General features: G+C 42.6%; 1 protein-coding gene across 1 annotated transcript in view; it reads left to right on the forward strand.

The window, feature by feature from the left end:
* Window positions 1-226: 226 nt before the first annotated feature.
* The window catches only part of SPACA1 (sperm acrosome associated 1), a 29,441-nt gene continuing 5,470 nt past the window's right edge, over window positions 227-24,197 (forward strand). Inside the window, exons 1-5 of the mRNA XM_025189773.2 lie at window positions 227-460; window positions 5,939-5,995; window positions 11,328-11,429; window positions 11,826-11,932; window positions 13,330-13,465. Coding sequence (XP_025045558.2) covers window positions 304-460; window positions 5,939-5,995; window positions 11,328-11,429; window positions 11,826-11,932; window positions 13,330-13,465 — 559 coding nt within the window. The 5' untranslated portion in view covers window positions 227-303. The remainder of the gene's footprint in view (window positions 461-5,938; window positions 5,996-11,327; window positions 11,430-11,825; window positions 11,933-13,329; window positions 13,466-24,197) is intronic.

Below are 24,197 nucleotides of genomic sequence, written 5' to 3' on the forward strand. Positions count from 1 at the left end.
TTTTTAGGATGCCAGGTTGAGAAGGGGGGAGGGGAGTTTGTGAGCGGACGGGAGGAAGGGGGCTGAGGACATGAAGGTGAAAAGAGGGCGGGGGGGGCACGCAGTGAGGGGATGTCCAGGCGCTATCATGCAGAAGCAGCCCCCCCTCCCCCTCCGCCCGCCCGGCAGGGGTTGGCGGCCGCTCCGAACGCTGCTGGGCCGCCCCTTTGTGACGCCTCAGGGGTTGCCGGGCTGCGGCGACGGGTTCCAGCGGGGCGGCTCGGCGCTCTGCTCAGGATTCGGCCACTCGGGGCGCGGCGGAGGATGGGGCGGCGGGCGGCCGGGGACGCGGGTTGCCTCGCCCTGCGCCTGGCGCTGCTCCTGAGCCTGCTGGCCCAGCAGCCCGTGAGCGCCAAGAACGACAGCGGCGTTGCCCTGGAGCAAGTCGTGGTGGAGCCGCTGGTGCAGCTCTTAGAGCCGGGTGAGGGAAGGGGCCGGGCCGAGGGGTCCCTGCAGGGTGAGAGGGCGTCTGAGGGCTGCCAGGCAGGGTGAGAGGGTGTCTGTGGGGTGCCAGCATGGTCCGGGCTTGTCTGTGGTGTGGCAGGCAGGTGAGAGGGTGTTTGGGGGGGGGATGCCAGGATGGGTCAGGGGGTGCCAGGCAGGTTGAGAGGATCTCAAGGGTGTTGATGGGCTGCTAAGTTGGGTCAGGGATGCCAAGCAGCATGAAGAGGGTGTCTGTGGGGTGCCTGGCCAAGTGAGGGGGTATCTGTGTGAGGTGCCAGGATGGTCAGGGAGTGCCAGCTAAGGGGGTGGCTCTGGGGTGCTGGGCAGGATGAGGGACTTTGGCTGGGGTGCTAGAGAGGGTGAGGGGGTGTCTACTGCGTGCCATGCAGCAGGGATACTCCCTGGGTGCTGAGGGCAAGCAGGATTTCCTTGAGTATGCAAATAGTGGGGAAGTGCAGAAAGGTCCCTGGTCCTTTTTACCTTCACCAGAAAGAAGCCTGACTCCCCTGGTGCATGGACAATAGGAGAGTAGTTCATATTCTATGCCAACAGTGGGAAGACACCCTTGTTCATTCATAGTTTATCAAGTCACACAGGTTTTAAGGGGCCCTTCTAAAGGGGGAATAAAGGAAATTATAAAAATTCCAGATTTACTTGTGATTCATGTAGCTGAACATTGGGGGCTAAAGGAATTTGTTGATTACATGTAAACTCCCTTCTCTGTTAGTTCACTGAGCAATGAGCTACTCAAGTTCACACCTAATGCCTGGTTAGGCACAAGGCCAGCTACATAATGAATTATATTCCTTTCCTCTGCCATCTGAAAATGATCTTTCCCTTTTCCATAATTTTATCTGTCTCCTTGTCCAGATAGGTTTATCTTATTTTTTCCCTACAGCATCATTTTTCATGCTGTGTTTATCACATTTCTCTGCTCTGATGTGACCGCTATCAGTGTCATTACAGAAATTGCCTATGAGGGAGGGATCAATGAAGCCAGCTGCTTTGACTACAAAACCTGAGTTTCAGCAGTGCTGGAACTAGGAATGAAAGTGTTAAGTTTATCCTCTGGACACTCAGGCTTCATGTAGCATTGTGGAAAATATTGCTAATAAGCCACAATAAGAGTAAAACATTTAAAACATGAGTGAGTGACTTTCTCTATTAGTTCACTTCACAGGCATGACTTGCAACAACTCCTATTGACATTCTCAAATAGGATTTTTAAGTGTTTATCAAAATGTACTGTGTGCATCCAGCGATGTGACTTGTAATGAAAAGAAAGAATAAAGGAAAAGATTTCTGCTCTGCATAATTTTACAAGGATTCCAAATGTAGAGAAGAACCCGAGATATCTTTGTTTTGCTTCTACTAATTGCAGCCTTAGGACTGTAATTATATATTTTTTTCTGGGGAGATTTCTCAATTTGTAGATTAGTTTAAAAAAAATCTAGGGAGGAAATGCAAGTAAAGAAAAGGTGAAAATGTATCATTACAGTGATAGATTCAGTATTATATCATTAGGTCTCACCCTGTTCCCTTTAAAGGTTTTTTTTGTTGTTGTTGTTTTTCTTTACTTTTTTAAAATTGACCTCACTGACAACAGGATTGAGTCCATTGTCAATTATTTTTGATTGGCATGGTAATTTACAGTCAATCAATTTTCAGTGTTTAAATATATTTAAAAGTTTAGATGGAATAGTATTTGAATTTTTTTTTAAAAATCCCTTTTTTGAGTTAGGGTTATTCATCTCTATTGTAAGCTTAAAAATATAAGAGTGACCATATCAAATCAGACCAATGACCCATTTAGCTCAGTATCCTGTCTTGAGACAGTGGCCAGTGCCAGTTGCTGCAGAGGGAATGAACAGAACAGGACAATTATGAGTAATCCATCTCCAATCATCCTGTCTAAACTTCTGGCTGTTGAAGGTTTAGGGATGCCAGGTGCATAGGATTATATCTCTGACCATCTTCACTAATAGCTGTTGATGACCATATCCTTAATGAACATATCTTATTCTTTTTTGAATGCAGTTATAGTTTTGGCCTTCACGATGCCCCATAGCAACAAGTTCCACAGGTTGACTGTGTGTTGTTGTTGTATGAAGATGTACTTCCTATTTTTATTTAAACCTTCTGCTTATTCCATTGAATACCCCCTAGTTCCTGTATTATTTGAAAGTGTAAATAACTCTTTCCTATTCACTTTCTCCATGCCATTCATGATTTTATAGAGCTCTATCCTGTCCTTCCATAGCCATCTCTTTTCTGAACTAAACAGTCCCCCTAATCCTTTTTGTTGCCCCTCTGTGTACCTTTTTAAATTTTGACTTATCTTTTTTAAGATTGGGTGACCAGAACTGCACGCAATATTCAATATGTGGGTGTATCATGGATTTCTGTAGTGGCATTATGGCACTTTCTGGTTTATTATCTATTCATTTTCTAATGGTTCCTAACATTCTGTTAGCTTGTTTGACTGTTTCTGCACATTCAGCAGATGTTTTCAGAAAACTGTCCACAATGACTCCCAAGATCTTTCCTAAGTGGTAACAGTTAATTTCAATACCATCATTTTGCATCACTAGTTGTGATTTTTTTTCCCAATGCGCATTACTTTGGTTTTATTAGCATTGAATTTCATCTGCCATTTTCTTGCAGTCCCCCACTTTAGTGAGATTCCGTTGTAACTCTTTGCAATCAGCTTTGGACTTAACTATCTTGATCAATTTTGTAAATTGAGTAAATTGCTAATTTTGCCATGTTTCTGTTCACTGTCTTTTCCAGATCTTTTGTAATTATACTGAATAGTATTGGTCTCAGAACAGATCCTTGAGGGAACCCACTGTTTACCTTTTTCCATTGTGAAAAGTGACAATTTATTCCTACCTTTTGTTTCCTATCATTGAATCTGTCACTGATTCATGAGAGGACCTTCCCTCTTATGTCATGACTGCTTAGTTTGGTTAAGTTTGTGAGTCATAATATGTTTTGTAATGATGTTACTGGATCATGGGAAGTCTCCTGAGAGTATAGCATAATTGATATCTGCCCCATAATTAGCAGAAGTTTGTTTGCTTTGTGTAGTTAGGCTGCTCACCTTTGGCTAGTAATCTCTGGGGTGCCTGGCTGCTCTTAAAGCATGTAGTAGTGTAACTGCCACTAAGCAGATTTGAGTCTGGGCTCTCTGGAGCTTAGTGTAGGAGCCTCTACAGCTTGAGCTATAAAGCCAGCTGGCTCTCATCTCTTGTTCTAATCTCTCACTAAGTGCCACTACATGGGTCAGTGAACCACTCTAGGTGTGTGGGTTACAGTCGCAATGAAAAAAAATCATTTTTTTCATTTGTATTTGGGTGGGAGAGTGCAATCTCTCCTTTTAGATGTGACCACACCTTGCCACAGTTGACAGATCTGGTCACCTCTAGACTGGATTACTATAATAGGTAGCCTCTGAGGTAGATATCTGGGGTAAAAAAACTTCACAGATAGTCCCCGTTAGCTGATTCAGGCTTACATTCTGGGTGAGGGTGGAGGGGCCCAAAGCTTGGACTCCAGTATGAGCAGAAACATCTACACAGCAATTTTTAGTCCTGCAGTCTGAACCCTGTAATCCTGAGTTAGTTGACCTAGCCAGCCATGACGTTCCATGATTCTTTTATCTCTGTGTAGACGTACCCCTTGTAGCAGATCTTCAACTAGTGTTTATTATCATGGTTCCATTGAAATCAATAGAACTATGACAATCTACATTAGCTGAGGATCTGCCTTTCAGTTTTCTAACATGTTTTTTTTCTGTCCCTATAAACGAGAATAAGCCATATTATAATATGAGTTATAGCCACATTTAAACACCTTTATATTTGTATTATAGATGGGACCTTGCAAATCTCCTTTGTCTTTGTTATGTTGTGCTGGTTGAGATTAGCTAAAACTCTTTAGCTAACATCCCACAGCTTTAAATGGAGGGAGGGGAACTGATAGCATGATGTATTAAGTTATATTAAGTCTTGGCTTGACAAAGCCCTGGTTGGGGTGATTTAGTTGGGATTGGTCCTGCTTTGGGTATGGGGTTGGACTTGATGACCTCCTGAGGTCTCTTCCAGCTCTATGATCTTTCCTTTTTCACATGATTTTGCATGAGATGATACTGATATAATCTTTTTTTAATACCTCTCTTTCTGATTTAAGAGAGTTAATAATAACAAACTCAATTGTGAAAGTATTCTTTAAATATTGTACATGTGCTAAGAGTGTTCTGATGAACACAGTTTATATATTGAAATAAATAAAAAATCTTGTTAGGAATATCATAGGAATTATGAAGTTTTATGAATAATGTTGGAAAAGAGGTTACAAGGGTTTTATATCAATTCATCTCTATATGAATGTGTCTGTTACCACTGTAGGATTAATCCCTTAAGGAAGGCTGTTTAATTTTTGTGCATCACTGACTGCTAGTGTGAAAGACCCATGCATTTTTCAACCACAGAAATTTTATGTAAAGCTTAAAAGAAGAGAAATATAAACTTGCATTGATGAATTAACATAGCATTTGGTGTAGAAGAGATTCCAAAACAAAAAAATGTGGAATAGAAAAAAGTAAACTTTGTATTTATAGGTATTTATTATCATTACAACATATTGGGAGTAGGACAGATTGATTATGTAGACTTATAAAAACAACCATAATAAATCTTCTTTGTTTGTTTCTTTATATTTTAAAAGATTAAAGAATTATTGCTTATTTAATGAATTGTTTTCAAAGGCACTGCATAAAGTTGTTTAAGTCCTCTATCGAGCAGTAACTTTATCTTAGCATCCTTATAAACATTCAACTTGCATGCTAATATTAATAAAATATACCATTCATTTTTTAATCCCACATGGCGATACAAACCTTTTCCTTCTACATATTTTGCAAAACTCATTTCCTAGCCTCAGAAGTACTAGAAAAATGGAAAGCCAAATCATAGTGGTTAAAACCACAATAGTTAATTAAAAGACTGTACCTGGTTGATTCATGGCTTGTGATAGCTGTCTAAAGCTGACCTTAACATGTAACGGGAAAAAATCATGTGGGAAGGCTTACATTTGCCAGAAAGAACTAGGAAATGGGCTGATTGAAATATTCTTTATAGAGAATTTTGCTTACCTCTTTTAAGGGAAGACCTATATTGTGCACAGATACTTTTGTACCTCTCAGGGTATTCAGTAGGCCAATTTAACGTAATGGGTTGACTTATAAGGAAAATTCATAATCTTTTCTCAAAAATCCGATTAAGATTTAAATATTAGTTATTTACACTTGGTTTTCTGAAAAAGACCAGAGAAGACTTCAGTAAGTGAATTTCTTGGTAACTGGGCATTATTCCTTCCTCCCATGCTATCTAGATGACCTGCAAGCAGGTTTCATTCATTGTATTAGAAATGTAACTTCAGACTTTGTGTTTAGGTTTGAATGCTACAGTATCCAAGGAAGTAGAATTTGGAGTATGCACAGTTACATGTGGTAAGTAGCAAAGCAGATGAATAAAGCAGATTCTAATTTGTTTTGGGGGAAAAAGTGCTAACTGTAGCAATTTAGCAGGTGTAATTTTGTTGCTCTCCCTCACCTCTCATTGATTTCAATTTCCAATAACTATAATTAACAAAAACAATCAAGCTGATTGTCATTAGAAGTTTAGGTCAGATCTGTTGTTTTATTAATTTCACAGCCTGCAAGCTCCTATTTTAAAACTAGTTCCCTACATTTATTGGCACATGAGCTGCCTTCACCAAAGTAACAATTTTCTCTATTTGTGAACATCTGTGAGATGCATCAGAAGATGAAAGATCTTCTGATGCATCTCACAGATGTCTTCCCACATGTAGTATTGCCAGCTCTATCAAAAAATTGCTCATCTGCAGTAGTCTATTCTGTATTCCACATTTATATAATTTATAAACTATATAATGGAAAGAGGTATCCTGGAGAAAGATAAGATAAAAATTCAATAGAGACTCTCAGAATTTTTGTTTCACCAGTCTGGACATATTGTAAAGAAGACATGTGTGGTTTTACGGTGGTGATCGGGGCAGGGATGGTATGGCTTTTAGAAAAAAAAAAACATTTAGCAGAAGACTCAAAAATATCATTGAATTTGTGCTGAACAGAATCTGTTTCGTATAGTATCATACTACCTGGAAAGAAGAAAGGAGGAGGGGAACCACTAACTTTCTAATCTATTAACTGTTCTCCAGCATATCTGTAGTATTTTTTTTCCTGACTAGTTGTGAATGTCACAAATGATGGGGCTTCCACAGTTCTCCTTGGGAAACTATTCTATAAGATAATACATCTTGCTATCAAAAAGCCTTTTTTCTGCTATTCAGTTTAATTTTTCGTTTTCTCAATTCCATCATTTACTGCTGGTTATACACCTCACTTCCTCTCATTATAAATCACCTTAAATAACCTCATTTTCTTTCATGCTTGCAGTCTTACATTATTTAGAGACTGTTATCATGGCCAGCCTTTTCAGTGGACCTCCCAAATGTCCTTTCTTTTGAGAAACTTAACTCAATTTAGTCCCAGAGTTATCTGTGTTCCCAACAAATGTGATATCCCTTCACTTTTGTTGATGTCAGTTATTTACATCTTAAATAAATAATCATCAGTTAAAGGTTGCACTTAAGTATTATTTACACTAGAAACCAAATCTCATCATTTTGAATTTGGATATTATTTTGTTTCCCTTGTTTTGGGTCTTGGACACACATTATATTCAATAGTTGAGTGTTGGCATGTTGAAAGGTATACAGGCAGTCCCCGACTTACGCAGATCCGACTTATGTCAGATCCGCACTTACGAACGGGGCTTTTCTCGCCCCGGAGCTCACGGGCAGCGGGACCGCCCAGAGCGCAGCGGTCCCGCCACCGCGTCCTCCGGGGCGAGAAAAGCTGCTTCAGGTCTCCCTGCTGTGCTGGGGGGGACTCCCCAGCACAGCAGGAAGACCCGAGCAAAGCTGCACAGGCGGTGGGACCCCGCTGCCCGTGTGGCTTTGCTCCTTTGCCCCAGAGCAAAGCCGCACAGGTGGCGGGGTCCCCCGCCTCTGCGGCTTTGCTCCTGTCTCCCTGCTGTGCTGGGGGGAAGTCCCCCCCAGCACATCAGGGAGACCCGAGCAAAGCCGCACAGGCGGCAGGACCCCGCTGCCCGTGCGGCTTTGCTCCTTTGCCCCGGAGAAAAGCCGCAGAGGCGGGGGACCCCGCCGCTTGTGTGGCTTTGCTCGGGTCTCCCTGCTGTACTGGGGGGGACTCCCCCAGCACAGCAGGGAGACAGGAGCAAAGCCGCAGAGGCGGCGGGACCTTTGCGCCTCCGTGGCTTTACTCGGGTCTCCCTGGTCTGCTGGAGGGGGAGGGGGCGCAGCTAGTGCGCCCCCCCCCCCCCAGCAGACCAGGTTTTTGTTGCGGGACGCCTGGGATAGAGCAGCTGGGGTGCTGCCAGGTTGGTCCTGCGGGGACCTACCCGGCAGTGCCCCAGCTGTTCTGTCCAAGGAGTCCAGATTCAGCCGCTGTTGAAACTGATCAGCGGCTGATTCCAGGAAGCCGGGGGCAGAGCAACTCTGCCTAGGGCTTCCTGTAGTCAGCCACTGATCAGTTTCAGCAGCGGCTGAATCTGGAGCCAGTTCCGACTTACATACAAATTCAACTTAAGAACAAACCTATAGTCCCTATCTTGTACGTAACCCGGGGACTGCCTGTACTCTTCAGACCATACAGCCAAATTATACAGTTTTAACTCTCTTAATCTTTACTTATAAATTAATCCCTGCATCCCTCCGTAATTTTTGTTGTTGTTTTAACTGCCTCCAGTTTCTTAATATCTTTCTAGTAATGTTGTGCCCAGAATTCAACAACTCTAATCATAAAAACTTATTTCCTCATGATAATGATGCTCGTTAATATTTTGCTCAATTTTGCATTAGTCTTGTTTGCTGCTATGTCTCAATAAGTGTGTCTGATTTATTTTGTCTACTATTACCACTCTTTCTTTTTTTCCTTCCCACTAATATTTACTTTTTGTATTTTTCCCCCAGATATCTTATTAACTTGCATTTAGAAATATGGATCTTGGTAAATCTTTCTAATTCAACATGACCATATTTCTGTCTGAGTTAATTTGAATAACTTTTTAAAATAAGATTTAATCTGATGAGTATTGCAGCAGATCAGGGATGAGCAACCATGAACTGGGTTTCCACTTGAGGCCCCGTGGTCCCCATGTCTGCTCCCCCACCCCCACATGCCTCTTGTGCACTGGGGCATGGAAGCCCCATACTTACCTGCTTCTCCCTCTCCTTCCCAGCATTTTTGGACCATGTGGCTCATCTGATTCCTGCTACATCCCTACTCCTCCCCCTCCCTTCCAGAGTTGGAACCCTGCAAACAGCTGAATCACAGCATTCCAGCTCTAAGGTGGACGGGAAGGAGCAGGGATGGAGTATAAATCAGGTGATTTGCTGCTTCTCTGAAAGTGTTGGGAAGATGGGAAGAGGTGCAGAAAGTATGGGTTTCCGAGCACCCAAGCGTGTGACAGATGTATGGGGGAAGAGGGTAGCAAGGGGTCTGTGGGCTGAAGGAGGAACCTCTGTGAGCCACTTGTGACTCACAGGCTGCAAGTTTCCCACCACTGAAGTAGATTAACTTCTGCAGAGTTGGCAGCTGCTAATAGGGAGGGGAAAAGGGAAATTATTTTTTGGGAAAATTAGTTTTTGGCTAAAGAGGAGGGGCCACGGAGTACTGAAACTACTTGCAGGTATCAGGATGGGGTTCTTTTGTCAACTTTTTGTGTTTGATAGGGTGCCACAGTTTTAATATTCAGGTAGTTAAAACAGGCATGTTCTTTCTTACTAAATGTGTTAGCATCCAGATTTTTTCAAACAAGCCAATTTGATGTTCATAGGTTTTCGGCTCACCCCCGTTTCCCCTCCACCCCCAGACATACAGCTCTAAAGTTAGAGGAATGTCTTTAATAAAAGTGTCAGTTCATTGTCATTTATACCTCTATCTCTGCATCCTTGAGATGAGATGTTCTCAGCAGTGGAGAATGATCCCTGTTTTGTGACAGTTTCAGTAAGTATTGTTGTCTCTCTCTGTCAACTGAAGTATTGTTTCATGATCTATATGTCATCTGTGAAATATTCTAAATTCTATCAGTGTGTATCATACACATTTAAAGGAGGCAGATACATCACAACAAATTACTATTCACATCAGTGGGGTTAATTCAGCATTCAAATCAATTTCCCATTTATCAAACTGTGGGAGGGTTTTAACTCCTCTTTCCCCATACCTCTGCAGTTTAGAAAACAACATGCTGCTAGAATAATGGTAATTTTTTCAGTGTTTACTGGGCCTAAACATACTATTCCCTCCACCCCCACTCCCTATGTCATTTCAGGGAACTGTGTACACATTGTTTGGCAAAAGTAAATATACCATTTATTTTGAATTTGCAATGGTTAAAATGAGGCAGTGTTCCCATTGAAATACTGATGTTTGATTTAATTGAATTTTATACAGACATTTCTCTCAGCCTTCAATATTTATAATTACCCACTTCCCCTCCCTATCTTCAGTAGAATCCTTCGTGTCTTAGGTGGAGTTCTGAGGGTCACCATGAGGAGGTCTGAATGGGATTCACTTCAGAGCCTGTCAATAGTCACCCAATACTGGTTACTGTTAAGCGATTCAAGGCTCTCCTTCCTCTGGGAGGATCCTGTCCTGTGAGGAGCACAGCACATTCAGTCTCTGTTGCGAACAGTGGGAGTGAGGGTGCATAGTACAGTGAGGGTCAGGGTCAGAGTGGACAGGCTATGTCTGCCATGCTCCCAGTATTAGCTAAATTGGGCACTGAAAGGCCATGTTCATGTCAGCTTTGATGTTTGATTCACTGTTTTTGTTTTCTTAGCAATATACAATATACTTCTGTTTATCCAAAACCCTATTGCCCAAACCTCAGCATTATCTGAATCCCATCCTTTTCCCAGCATGAGATACAGGAAATACATGCCCTCTGTAGTGTGTATCTTATGTGAGGGACAACAAAAAGGTTCAGTGATGTGGAGGTTCATATAATAGAGCAGAAGCCTAAGCCAGGACTATTAAGAGGTTTAGTAGGACTAACGCCTTTCTACAGGGAAGGCCACTCTGTTGCTGAATGACTCCTGAGGCAGCACAGAGCATCCACTGAAACCAGTGGGAGGGAGGGAGTAGGGCTCTGACAGCAATACTGCAGAAAGGGGTCCCTATGCTGTTGCAGGCCCAGTGATACTCAGTCCGTGCAGGTGCAAGGTGTTAAATGGGTGTGGTGGGGAGGCAGTAGTCCTGGTGGGAAAGAGCAGAGACCCCAGCCAAGCCTGCAAAGAGAAGAAGTTAGATGAGCCCTCTGAATCCAGGGGGACCACCCCACTACTGTTGCCTGAATGGCTCCTTCCCTTTTGATTATCCAAACAAAATCTGTGTCCCACATGCTATTTGGATAATCTGGAATATACAGTATAAAATTTAATTTCATTTTGAATTATTCTAAAAGGAGATTAAGAATGATACATTGTGACATGGTGACTCTTAGGAGCTGTATGCTTTACAGGACTTCAGGAGTTGAAAGTGGGCAGAAGTAAGTTTTGTCAACCAAATCTTAAACACAAATATGGGATAGACTTGGCAGAAGTTCTGAGGATATCTTTCTCCTGATGTATGGTAGATAAATTAGTTTAATATCTAATATAAAGAGGGAGAAAATAAAGAATGATGGAAGAAATGGAAACAAACTTTTTTTTTTTTTTTTTTTTTTGCAAAGGTATTGGCATTCGAGAAGTTATATTAACCAATGGGTGTCCTGGAAGTGAAACAAAATGCATTGTACGTGTAGAGGAGTGCAGAGGACCAGTAGATTGTGGGTGTAAGTAGAATCCTATGATAGAGATCTGTAGAGTGAATGTGTTTATTCAAGGGAAATATCTTTATTCTTTATAAGTGTGGTGGAAGTGGAGTGAAATGATTGCATTCTATTTTCCAGTTACCCTATTGAGCAATCTAGTAACATTTCACAACTCACTTTAGTACTGATGTGTGTTTGATTTTAAATCTCTTTAAAGTACCATTTTTCTGCACTTATTTTCTATTTTGTCGATATATATGTAGTTGTAAATATTAAGCCAAAGTGCAGATATTTTAAATAGTTTTAATTGGAAGAACAATTTCAAATCAACATTATTTGATTAGATAAATTATATATGGTATTTACAGATGTGTTTCAGACAGGTGTTGATGTATATATTAAATTTTTCTTCCACAGGGGGTAGACCAATTTCTGAAAGCCTTGCTAGTGTGAAGATCCCATGTATTTTTATACCTCCAGAGAATCGATTTACATATGTTTGGAAAATGTTAATTCCAGACCAGGTGAGCAATTGAACTTCACCTTGGGCAAGAGAATGATATATTCAATATGTTTACCACCTGCTTCAGTCATCTCGTGCCAACTTCTGGTTTAATTTTTTGTTTGTTTGCTATCATAATACAAATGAAATCTTTCTTTTTGTCAGTCTGATGGCACAAGAGCTTTTGTGCCCCATTACTTTGCAGAGCTCCCATTTCCCTTCATTTATTTAAAGTAAGAAATAAGTTCTGTAATGTATTTTAGAAAGTAATCTTTGTTGTTCTTTCTTGAATAAATAAATGCAAAGTAACACACATTGGAAAACATCAACCCAACTATTACATAAAAATGATAGGGTCTAAGTTATGTTACCACTCAACAAAAAGATCTGGGAGTCATTGTGTAAAGTGCTCTGAAAACATCTGCTCAATGTGCAGCAACAGTCTAAAAAGCTACCAGAATGTTAGGAACAATTAGGAAAGGGATAGACAATAGACAATAAAACAGAAAATATCATAATGCAACTATAGAAATCGTATCACATGCCCACACCTTGAATACTACATACAGTTCTGGATCCCTATCTCAGAAAAGATACATTAGAATCATAGAAGGTACACAGAAGGGCAATCAATAGAGATTATTAAAGATATGGAACAGCTTTCATATGAGCAAAGATTAAAAAGACTGAGATTTCTCAGCTTGGAAGAGAAGCTATGAGGTGATATCCTATAGGTCAATATAACCATGACTGGTGTGGAGAAAGTGGATAGGGAAGTGTTATTTACTCCTACACATAACACGAGAACCAGGAGTGTCACAATGAAATTAACAGGCAGCAGATTTAAATGAAATGCAAGTAAAGATCTCTTCACATAGCCCACAGTCAACCTCGTGGAACTCCTTTGGGTGTTGTAAAGATTAGAAACATAATGGTGGTCAAAAAAGAATTAGATATAATCATGAGGGATAGGTAAAGCTAATAACCATGATGGTCAGGCCCATACTCTGAGTGTCTCTAGTCTCTGATTGCCAGAAGCTAGGAGTGGAGGACTGGACGGATCACTTGATAATTGCCCTGCTCTGTTTGTTGGCATTGGTCGCGGTCAGAAGACAGGATACTGAGCCAGATGGACTATGGGTCTGACCCATAGCTGTTCTTGTGTTCTTAGAACTTGGGTTCTCAACCTGGAGGGTATGAACAAGTGTCAATGGGTCATAACCACACTGCCCTTCTCCTTTGGTGAATAGGAGAGGGGTTTCATTAGATGTGATGGATTTTGCCAGTGGGGGAGGAATCTGGGTATGGAACTGCTTGAGTAGAATAACCGGTTTTCTATATGACTTTGATATAGAGCATTTCCCCCATACAAAGCAATTTGAAAAAATCCATTTTGTCTTTTCTTTTTAATATGGATAGCAATCACTCATTCTTCCTAATGATTCGGCTATTCTGGAGGTGCACAGGGATACCCATCCAGTAGCTTTCCAGTGTGATACAAGAGAAAATAATGAGTTAATTGCCTCTGTAAAATATACAGTATATACAACTGCTGGTAAGTCCAGAGTAGCTTCTAAACCTGTTATAAGATTTTGCTTTTGTTTAATGAATAGCTATAAGCCTTTGCGAGACTGTACCTCAGCACAGTATCAGAGCAGATGCCATAGAAATACTTATCAATAAAAGAAGAATACAAAAGAAAACATGGTTATGGAAAATATGAAGTTTTAATAGTGGCAAAAAGTTATAGGCTAAAATAAATCATTTCTCTTCATTCTGTTAATTTGTTACTTTGGCTCACTCAATCTGCACAGATCACAGGAATTTTTTCTCACAGAGAGAAAAAGCAGGACAGGCAACCAGTTAAATGGAAGCCCCTTTACTCCAGTAGGTTACATTTTGTTCTCTGCTTCTCAGATTCCCTGTTAAATTCCCTGATGCAGTGCAGAAGTAGGAAGGCAGTCATTTGAATTTTAACATGCTTAACTACCATCTTGATTTTTACTATGTATGCTGGATTTAGAAAAGTTTAAAATTAAAAAGAAGATTTCATAAAATGTTTATGTGCAACAGCTTTCTTTCTTCCTCTGCTGCAGGTAATTTTTGCTTACATTGTCAGGAGAGACAGTGGTGGTTCCTTTTGCCTTTCAAATTTTGAAAGGCCTGCTGGAGAGTCCAGCCCACTCAATCAGTAGAAAAGGGAAGGACCTTATCCACATGAATAAAGTCTCTTTCTGGAAAAAAAAATTGGATTCAGATGGATCAAGAGCCAGAAAGGGCTATTTTATTGAGAGTGAAGAGTCTAGTTTAAAAATGCGCAGTTAGCAAGACTGAATTATCCAAATAACCACTGGACATGGGATTCAAAACCTACTCCCCCATGGTTTCATGTTCATCTAAATTGATATTTAATCCAGGAAGGAACTTTGCTTACATAAGTTAAGGTCTTTTCTTTTTTCTTCTGCAAAGTGTCCAGGATTTTTTTTCATTCTTAAACCCATCTGGTTCCTGCAAAACTTGCACAGCTCTGGCTTTTTCAGGTTATATTCTACCTGCAAGTATCCAAATTCTGAATTCTGTTTACAGAAAGGAGTGGTTTCCTTTGACCCTGGATCAACACAGTACTTAATCTTGTGTTTAGATTTAGGCACCCAAGTAGCCCCACATCATGCTTGAACTTAAATACATGATTAAGTTGCTTACTGAATGTGGGGTATACTGAGGTCTGTGCAGCAGAATGTCTCCAAGGATTAAGAATATCTATTCAGAAATGGTTAGTTTAGGTATGGAATTAGAAGACTTCCAGCAAAGGCTGACTCAAAGATTTACTACCTCTTTTCCTTGGAAAAAAATAATCAAGTTTCACTCTTCAGAGAACAATGGACAAATCCCATGTCATGCTTAGTGTTTTCCTCTAGATCTTCTTTAAAGATATACAGTGTGCTAGTGAGTGTCTTACTCCCCGCAATATGGATGCTGCTGGTATGACCTAAAAACTGAAGGTGAAAGAGATCATCAGCAAAATAAATCGTTAGGAATTACACAGTTCTCCAGAGACCTTTTTCTTGTGTGTCCAAATCTGCTGCCTGGTGGCTTTCTGAGATCCAGCAAGATCAGGATTTCTGCCTGTACCTTTCCACGAAGATCAGAATTTTTGAAAGGCCCCTTTTGTTGTTAAAAGCTGTAGAAATATGCCACAGGATTCCCTGTATTTGGATGCATACATTCTTAGCTTTTTTCTGATAGTTTGCAGAGCTCTGTTGCTCAGACTCTGGAGGTGGGGAACATTAACTTCACATCTTAGAATGCCTATCCCACCCACTCCAAACTTGAAAATGAATTTTGGGGAGACTTTAGGCATTACTTTATAAGACCTCTTGGAGAAGAAAGTACCTCTTCCTATTCCAGAAAATCGAAAACTTTCTCCTTAGAGTGGATCTTTTCCTTGGGCATTTGTTAATCTTCAGTGAGGTAGAGACCTAAAAGCAATTTTTTGGAGGGGATGGAGAATGAGGAGATATAGGAGATATAATTGTTAATTTTGCAAAGCCAATTACAGACTCTTCTTTTCAATATCCATATGTAACTATTAAGGATTTCAGACCAGAATGGAATTGTCACTAGGGGGAGGGTCTCAGGTTGACTTTGTCCCAGTGGATCAGTTTTACCTGGGATAACAGTTGGCTTTATCCAGTATTTCCTAGAGTTACTTTTTCAGATTCCTCCAACTAAGATGATTTCTCACCTTTCCTTTGAGGCATTTGAATCCACAGAAAATAAGTTTCTGTGTTTTCTTCCTTGATGTGGTAATGACCACTGATAAGGTCATTTTAACATCTTCTAGACTGCTACCTTATATGCTGGTCCACAGATGTAGGGTTCTTTGCACCTGCCCTAGTTTTCTTCCGTCAGTGCTTTCACCGTTTCACATCAATCAGAATATTTTCTTGCCTGTTTTTTCTCAGCAATGTAAAACTAGGAAAGGGAACATTTGGCATATCCAGGATCTATAGGGCACTCTTTAGGCTTGTGTGGAGTATAGAACTCTTTAGAAATATGATTTTCTTTGGGCCTGAGCCAATTTCCATTAAAATCAGTGGGTATCCTTGATTCCCATACATTTTAGAGGGCATTGGATTGAGCCCTTTGTAGTTTTCAAGGGCCTCAAGCAGGGATTGTTATTGCTAAGTAGACCAGGAATCATCCAGAATATCAGAAGTGCTTTGTGTGCTCAGGATCAGAGCACATCCTACCCAGGTCATTCCATTTTTAGGTAGAAAGAGGCAAAGCCTAACTACAGTACATGATCTGTGTCAGGTGGCTTTCTGGTGATGTGTGCACACTTATCAGAAGCACTGCCAACTAAAGGGTCTTGTTTTGGCTGACACAACTTTGTTCAGCTTTTCCCTCAGAGGATCCAAATATGATCTTGGAGAGAAGTGAATAGGATCATAAAGGGCATTTTCCCTTTCCTTCCACTTCCTCTAGAGAAACGGAGAATAAGCTGCAAGGCTGGGGAAGGGGAGTGGAAATGCTTCAGCTTGGCTGGTTGGGTTTCCTGCTTGTTGCTGCCAGGGAAAGGAAACCCGTGTGCTGGTCAAAAGTTACAAAAAACAAAATGAGCAGGTAAGATGAAAACTTATTTGTCTGGCTTCACTCCCTTTTCCCCTTTTTTGTCTTGTATGCTTGTGTAATTTGAATATTACAAGCCAGCTTTTCAACCAGTGTAAATAAGCATGGCTCTGGTGGAAGCAATAGAGAGAACACTGATTCACACCAGCTGAGAATTTGGTCCCATACAGGTATAAGAATTTTCTTGTTTAAAACATGCAGCACAATCTCTTCCACTTCAAATTTTAGGATCTGCCTTAGGAAGGTGGGAGAAGTATCTATTTTGGAGAAGGGCAGGAAGAGACCTGGAGGAGTTACTCACTAGGAACATATGTCACGTATTCCCAAGTGGCTATGTGGAAAAACTTGGTGTAATGTAACGCTGCCTATAGAAAGCTTTAGTTTGTACTCAGCAGATTACCATAATTCTCACTGACCTTCTATTGAACAATAACAATGCTTTTTCACAATGAGCTGTCATTGCAAATGGGGTTTTCTACTTTATTTTCAGCAGTTCCTGACTGATTGGTTCTGTTCTTCTTGTGTAGCATCCTGGGGACAAAAAACCTTCACTTATTTTTCCTTAAATAAACATCATTATGGCCATTGCAAGGAAAAACCACCCATTAGTAGCTGGAATTGTCCCTACAAAATCACTGCCATGAGATACAGTAAAGCATTTTATTCATACGCCTTCCTGTTATGTTGTTAAGTTGCTTTTGAAGATTCCAGTGCCATAAGGCAGTTTATTCATATTTTCTAATTATAGTTCTGTAGGGAGGGAGGATTTTGCGGGGGAAGGGGTGAAGATAGAGAATGATTCTCCTCGTGGTGCCATGTGAAGGGAATCAGTCTGCCAAGATCCAGACTGTGCCCCTTGTTCCATCACCCTGGTGAGTGTGTTTATTGGCACCAGCAGTGGAGGAGGTGGAGGCAGCAGCTTGCCAGCCATCAGAAATGGCAGCCTCACCCACATGGACAGTAGGTTGTGCCGTGGTGTTTCTTTGGACCATTTCTCTTGAGTTCAGTTCACTTCCTATTCAGACAGAGTGTGCTTATTTCTAACAGACTACACATATTACATATTATTGTTTTCTGTTGCATTGTATAGTATTGAAATAGGGAATCCCTATGACTGTATTTGGAAATCCTGGTCTTTTGTATGTATGTGTAAGAGAAAGAGAATCTGCTTCCATATCTGGATATGCACGTGAATTTTAATATGTGAAAATCTTGCAGATGATCCACAGGAGGAATTAAGATGTGTGCACCAAGAGTTCATAAGTACAAAAACATTGGAGTAAGAAGCTCATTCCTATCTAATGTAACTTTCACCAACCTCCTCCCCCCCTAGCTAGAAAGCTAGGTCTGAAATTCAGTGGAAATAATACATATATTCTGCTGAAGTGTGTAAACAAGCACTGTGTTAATAGAGAGAATATGTTTTATCATTTTCATTGTTGGAAGGGTGGGGGAGAACCTGCAGTGCCTGACTTCCTGGATCTGGTCCCTGAGGCTCGGGGCTCCCCCCTCCCCCCCGCAGCATTGGGGAGCCTGCATTGGTGCTCCAGCCCTTTCCCACCCCCACTATACCACTGTGAGTCTAGAGCACATAATCTACTAGCCTGGGGGTCAGCAGCCCCCATCCCGAAAAAGGTTCCCCATCCTGATCTTCATCTACAACATCATGCCCTAGGAACAGTGCAACTCATTGAAAAGAATTTTGGGGGGAAAAGTGCAGTTCCAGTTCTTAGAGCGATGTCCCTATTGGTGCTCCACTTGCAGGCATGGTAGAATCCCTCGCACCTGGATTTGGAGATCTTCATCAGCAGTGCCCATCGAACTGCACATGCACCTCCCTCCCATGCTGTGGGTGGGATGTATATATAGAGCAGTGCAGTCTGTCCACCCCCCAGTTCCACCTCTGTTGCCCTTGGTCTGGGACGGAATCCATATCAGAGCCAGCTTCCCTGTTTCCCTCACTAGATAGTGCCTCATGAGTTAGTGTAGTGTACTTAGTATCTTCCTTTTCTCCTTTTTTCTTTATTTAAAAAATACTGTTTTTTAAAGTTTACCTTCACCGTGTTTTCATAGTTTAGGTTTCCATTTCCCTGCTTCCTGTCCTTCCCAACTGGGAAACCTTTTTCATTCACCCTTTAGCCCAGATCTCCTGGGTTTAACAGGTGCTTTTCTTGTGAGGCCACCTCTCCAGTAATGGATGGCTATTCATAGTGAATTTGCTCTCTGAAAGTGAGACATTTCCCACATTAGTGTTCCCGCTGTGTTGGCCTGAAACTCAGAGCAAGAAAAGACTGGGTCATTATATTAAAATTTCTGCTCATGGAGAAATCACTGCAATTGGCATCAGACCCAAGCCTGGACTTTTCCCCAGAGAGGCCTGCTTGTTCTATCAGATCATTTGCTGATTCTCATGTCCCATTCTCTGTTTCTCTCTCAGATGAAAATGAGCTCCCTCCTCAAAGTTTGAGGCATATACTCCCTGGCAAGATTTGTTGCCTCAGCATCATCTGGAAGGGACATAACTGCATGAACCTTATAAGTACTTGTAGTACTAATGTGAAGAAGCAGTTTAAAGACCCTAACCAAGTAGACCTATAGCAGTTGGTGCTGTTTCCTAGCTCTGGGTAATGAGACAGGCCAACTTCAGTAGGTACAGCATTGAAAAAAATACTGGCATTGGCACTCTTTATGACAACAACAAGAGTGTCAATACCGAGCAATCCCTTGGCACTTTCAAAATCATGGTTACAGGCCAAAGCACCAGCCAAGTTATCAGCATGGACCAAATCATTAGCACCATCTATGGACACTTCAGGGGAATATACTCTTCAGCACTGAGTCGTACACTGGTAACATCTACTGGAAACCCACTGACCACTACACTTACCTTCATGCCTCTAGCTCTCATCCCAGACACATTTTTCAATCTATTGTATACAGCCAAGCCCTAAAATACAACCGGGTTTGCTCAGATCCCACAGACAAGAGACAAACACCTACAGGATCTTTATAGAGCATTCCTAAAACTGAAATACCCACCTGGAGAAGTGAAAAAACAAATTGACAGAGGCAAAAAAGGACCCAGACATGAACTACTCCAAGATAGACCCAAAAGAGAAAATAACAGAATTCCACTTGTCATCGCCCACGTTCCACAACTCAAACCTCTCCAATGGATTCTGTTTATCCACAATCTACAACCTATCTTGGAAAATGATCCCTCACTGTCAGAGGCCTTGGGGGAAAGGCCTATTCTCTCTTACAGACAACCCCTCAACCTGAAACGTATTCTTTCCGATAACCACAGCTACATCATAAACATCCAGGAACCCATCCCTGCAATCAACCATGGTACCAACTCTGCCCACATATGTATACACGCAAACTCATTACTGGAGCCAACCACATACGCCACCAAATCAGAGGCTCATTCAACTGCATAGCCAGTCATTTAATCTATACCATCAAAAGCCAGCAATGCCCCACTGCAATATATATTGGACAGACTGAACAGTCCCTACGTGAAAGAATTAATGGACACAAATCAGATATCTATAAAGGGAACATACAAAAGTCTGTGGGAACACACTTTACTCTCCTTGGGCATGCATTAACAGACCTTCAAATGGCTGTTTTGTTACAAACCAATTATAGGAGCCAAATACACAGGAAGGACTGGAGCTTCAGCTCATTCGCAAGTTCAATTCTCACACCTCTGGATTAAACAAAGATACTGGATGGTTAGGTCATTACCTACCTATCAAACAATGAGGGTGACAATAATTCTTTGTCTTTGAAGAATCTCATGATACCATCTAGACGTTTCATCAGTCTTTAAGTATTTCCTGACTCTATGTTGTTTGCTACTTAATGGTTCTTTTCTGCCCCCTTTGACTATCTAGTCTTTAGGTGCTTATAGACTAGACTTTCATAGACTCATAGGGTATGTCTACACTACAACGTTAATTCGAACTAACTTAGTTCGAATTAGTTAATTAGTTAATTAGCTAATTCGAACTAACGGATCCAGACTAAAAAACTAGTTCGAATTAGCATTTTGCTAATTCGAACTAGCATGTCCACATTAAGTGGACCCTGAACCGGGCTTAAGGATGGCCAGAAGCAGTGCCGGCCGGGCATCAGAGGAGGACTTAGAGCATGGAGATGCTGTCTCAGGCTAGCCAAGGGCTGTGCTTAAAGGGTCCTGACCCCCACCCCGGACAGACAGTTCTCAGGGGTGCCCCGCTTGCAAAGCAGACCTGGCTTGGATTGCCTGGACTACCCACACTGGGCACATCACAGCACTCGGCCATCAGCCCGGCTGCACTTGCCGCAGGCTGCCATCTGGAGAGAGGGGGCAATTGGGTGGCTGCAGGAGAGCTTCCCCCCCCAGAAGCCCGCAGAGCCAGCCCAGTCCTCCCCATAGGGGGCTCGTGCCCCATTCCTCCCTCACCTCCTTCCACTTACCCTTCCCTAGCCCCTCTTCATGATGTACAAAATAAAGATAACGTGTCTTCCAAAATAGAATCTGTCTTTATTGAACAAAACTGGGGGGGACTGGGAAAAGGAGGTGGGAGAGGGGAAGAGAGAGGCTGGGAGAGGGGAGGGCAACTAAAATGATCAGGGGTTGGGAACAGGTCCCATATGAAGAGAGGCTAAAGAGACTGGGACTTTTCAGCTTAGAAAAGAGGAGACGGAGGGGGGACAGCATAGAGGTCTCTAAAAGCAGGAGTAGGGTGGAGACGGTGCATACAGAAAAGTTTTTCATTAGTTCCCATAAAGAAGGACTAGAGGACACCAAAGGAAAGGAATGGGTAGCAGGCTTCAAACTAGTAACAGAAAGTTGTTCTTCACAAAGCAAAGAGTCAACCTGTGGAACTCCTTGCTGCAGGAGGCTGTGAAGGCTAGAACTGGAACAGAGTTTAAAGGGAAGTGAGATCAAGTCATGGAGGTTGGGTCCATGGAGTGGTATTAGCCAGGGGGTAGGAGTGGTGTCCCTGCCCAAGGTTTGTGGAAGGCTGGAGAGGGATGGCATGAGACAAATGGCTTGGTCACTGTCTTCGGTCCATCCCCTCCAGGGTCCCTAGGGTCGGCCGCTGTCGGCAGACAGGCTACTGGGCTAGATGAACCTTTGGTCTGACCCAGTATGGCCATTGTAAGCTCAGGGCTCAGGGTCGGGGGTCTCAGTGGACCCCCTTGATTCTCTTGCACACCTGCTCCTGGGTGGCCAAGCTGGCAGCTCTCCTGCCCTAGCCGGCCACTTTCCTGTGCCTAGTGCGGAGATCGTGGACAAGGTCCACGATGTCTGCACTAGCCCAGGCGGGTGCCCACCTCTTGCGGTCCCAGGCAAGCTCCCGGGAGCTGCCAGCCTGGGAAGAGGGGGAGGGCTGGGGGGCATCGGGTGGGTGGCTCGATCCGTGCCAGGTGCAGGGTCTGCTGGCTGGGTGCTGACAGGCTTGCACCTGGCACGGGCACCGTAGCCAGCCCGTGCCCCTTTAAGGGGTCCAGAGCCGGGAGGGGGGAAATAGAGTTTCCCTGGTGTTGGCCAGAGTGGCCACCAGGGAAACCTGGGGAGGGCTAGTCTCCCACTAGTTCGAATTAAGGGGCTACACACCCCTTAATTCGAACTAGCTAGTTCGAACTAGGCTTAATCCTCGTGGAATGAGGATTACCTAGTTCGAATTAAGCGCTCTGTTAGTTCGAATTAAATTCGAACTAACGGAGCGCTAGTGTAGCGCCTAGGAAAGTTAGTTTGAACTAATGTCCGATAGTTCGAACTAACTTTGTAGTGTAGACATACCTATTGACTTTAAGGTCAGAAGGGACCATTATGATCATCTAGTCTGACCCCCTGCACAGTGCAGGCCACAGAATCTCACCCACCCCTCCCAGAATAATCTTCTCTCCTATATCTTTCCCTTGATATATTTTTTACACAATGCGTTTTCTTGTTCCCCCCCCTTCCAGTTTTCCCTCCTTCTACTCTCCCTCCCCTCTCCTGTGTTTGTTTTGGTCCTAGACATCCAACACTCCAGTCATCTGAAGAAGTGGGCTGTGCCCACGAAAGCTCATGATATCATCTACATGTTTTGTTAGTCTATAAAGTGCTACCAGATTATTTGTTGGTTTTTTAGTTTACTGGTAACAATGATAGTTTTCCCCTTTCCACAATGCTTTATGTAGTCTAAAGACCTGCTTGTACCTAATAGTCCTGAGTCTCCGCTTCTCCAATCTGCCCCAATTTCCACTCTCTTCTCCGAACTCATGACATTACTACCTTTCTCTATCAAGAATGGCACCTCCTTTCCTCAGCAATGAGGAAGAGGGAAAAGAGAGTTCAATCACTTCTTCATCTACCAGGCAAATCACTGCTGCTCTTCCTCACTCCATATGGACATCCACAGTCCATATCTGGTCCACAGCCTTTCATGGTCAGGCACACACGACACCATGTGTGATCTCCTCAGGCATGCCTTTATACAGTATATCTCCCGCACAAACACCACCTCTGCCAGCTCTTATGCATGACGATAAGAATCAAGGACTTGCTACTTTTGTGAAAACAACCCAACAACATCCTTGTCAGAGTTATTTTCCTCCAACCACCACCAATCATAATCCTAACAACTGGTGCTCCCCAACCAATTTGGGAGGCATATCTCCATGATCATACAGGGTATGTCTAGATTACATGCCTCTGCTGACAGAGGCATGTAAAATAGGCTACCCAACACAGAACGCCTTTGTCGACCGCTCCCTTATGCCTCGTGTAATGAGGTTTACAGGAGCGGTCGACAAAGGCGTTCTCTGTCAACTGATCCGCGTCTTGACTTGCGCACTGTGCCGACGATCAGCTGAGCCGGCACAGCGCGGTGACCATTTTTATTTTAATGAAGCTGGCGATATTTAAATCCCCGCTTCATTGACTATGTCGGGTAGCATATTTTACATGCCTCTGTTGGCAGAGGCATGTAATCTAGATGTGCCCACAGTGTAAGGCAGATGTTCATTAATCAGATCCACCCTACACATCAATCTCTTGAACTACGAGCAGTCTGCAAGGCTTCCAACATTTCCTCCCTCTATTCAAACAGCGTGTCATCTGAATCACAGACAGCTTCACCTTCATGTACTACATCAGTAAGCAGGACAGAACAAGGTCCCATTCTTTGTTTTGATGCACGCAAATCAGAGAATTGGTGTGTCCAACAAAATGTCACCATGTTAGGAATGTATTTCCCTGCACCCCAGAACACTCCCATGGACGCATTGAACAGGAAATTCTCCCACAATTACGAGTGGGAATTGGATATGCAAACATTTTAGCCCCTCTTCAACCATTGGAAATGCCCCACCATTGATCTCTTTTCACGCAGCGCAAAGACAATTTTGTTCCAGAGTGAGACTGGGACACAGATCTCAGGGAGACACGTTCCTCATAACATGGGATACATGTCTCCATTAGGCCTTCTTTCCCTTTCCCCCTCCTATTCAGAGTACATTCCAAGATTCAGGAGTACAGAGGTCATGTCATACTTAGCTCCAACAGGGCCACAACAAGACTAGTATATTTATCTCTTCCACACAATGATATACCAATTGATCTCTCTCCATCCAATGCCACGGCGCTTTTCACAGGACTCAGGATGCATCCT

Source organism: Pelodiscus sinensis, chromosome 3 (assembly GCF_049634645.1).
Source record: "Pelodiscus sinensis isolate JC-2024 chromosome 3, ASM4963464v1, whole genome shotgun sequence".
Lineage (NCBI taxonomy): Eukaryota > Metazoa > Chordata > Testudines > Trionychidae > Pelodiscus > Pelodiscus sinensis.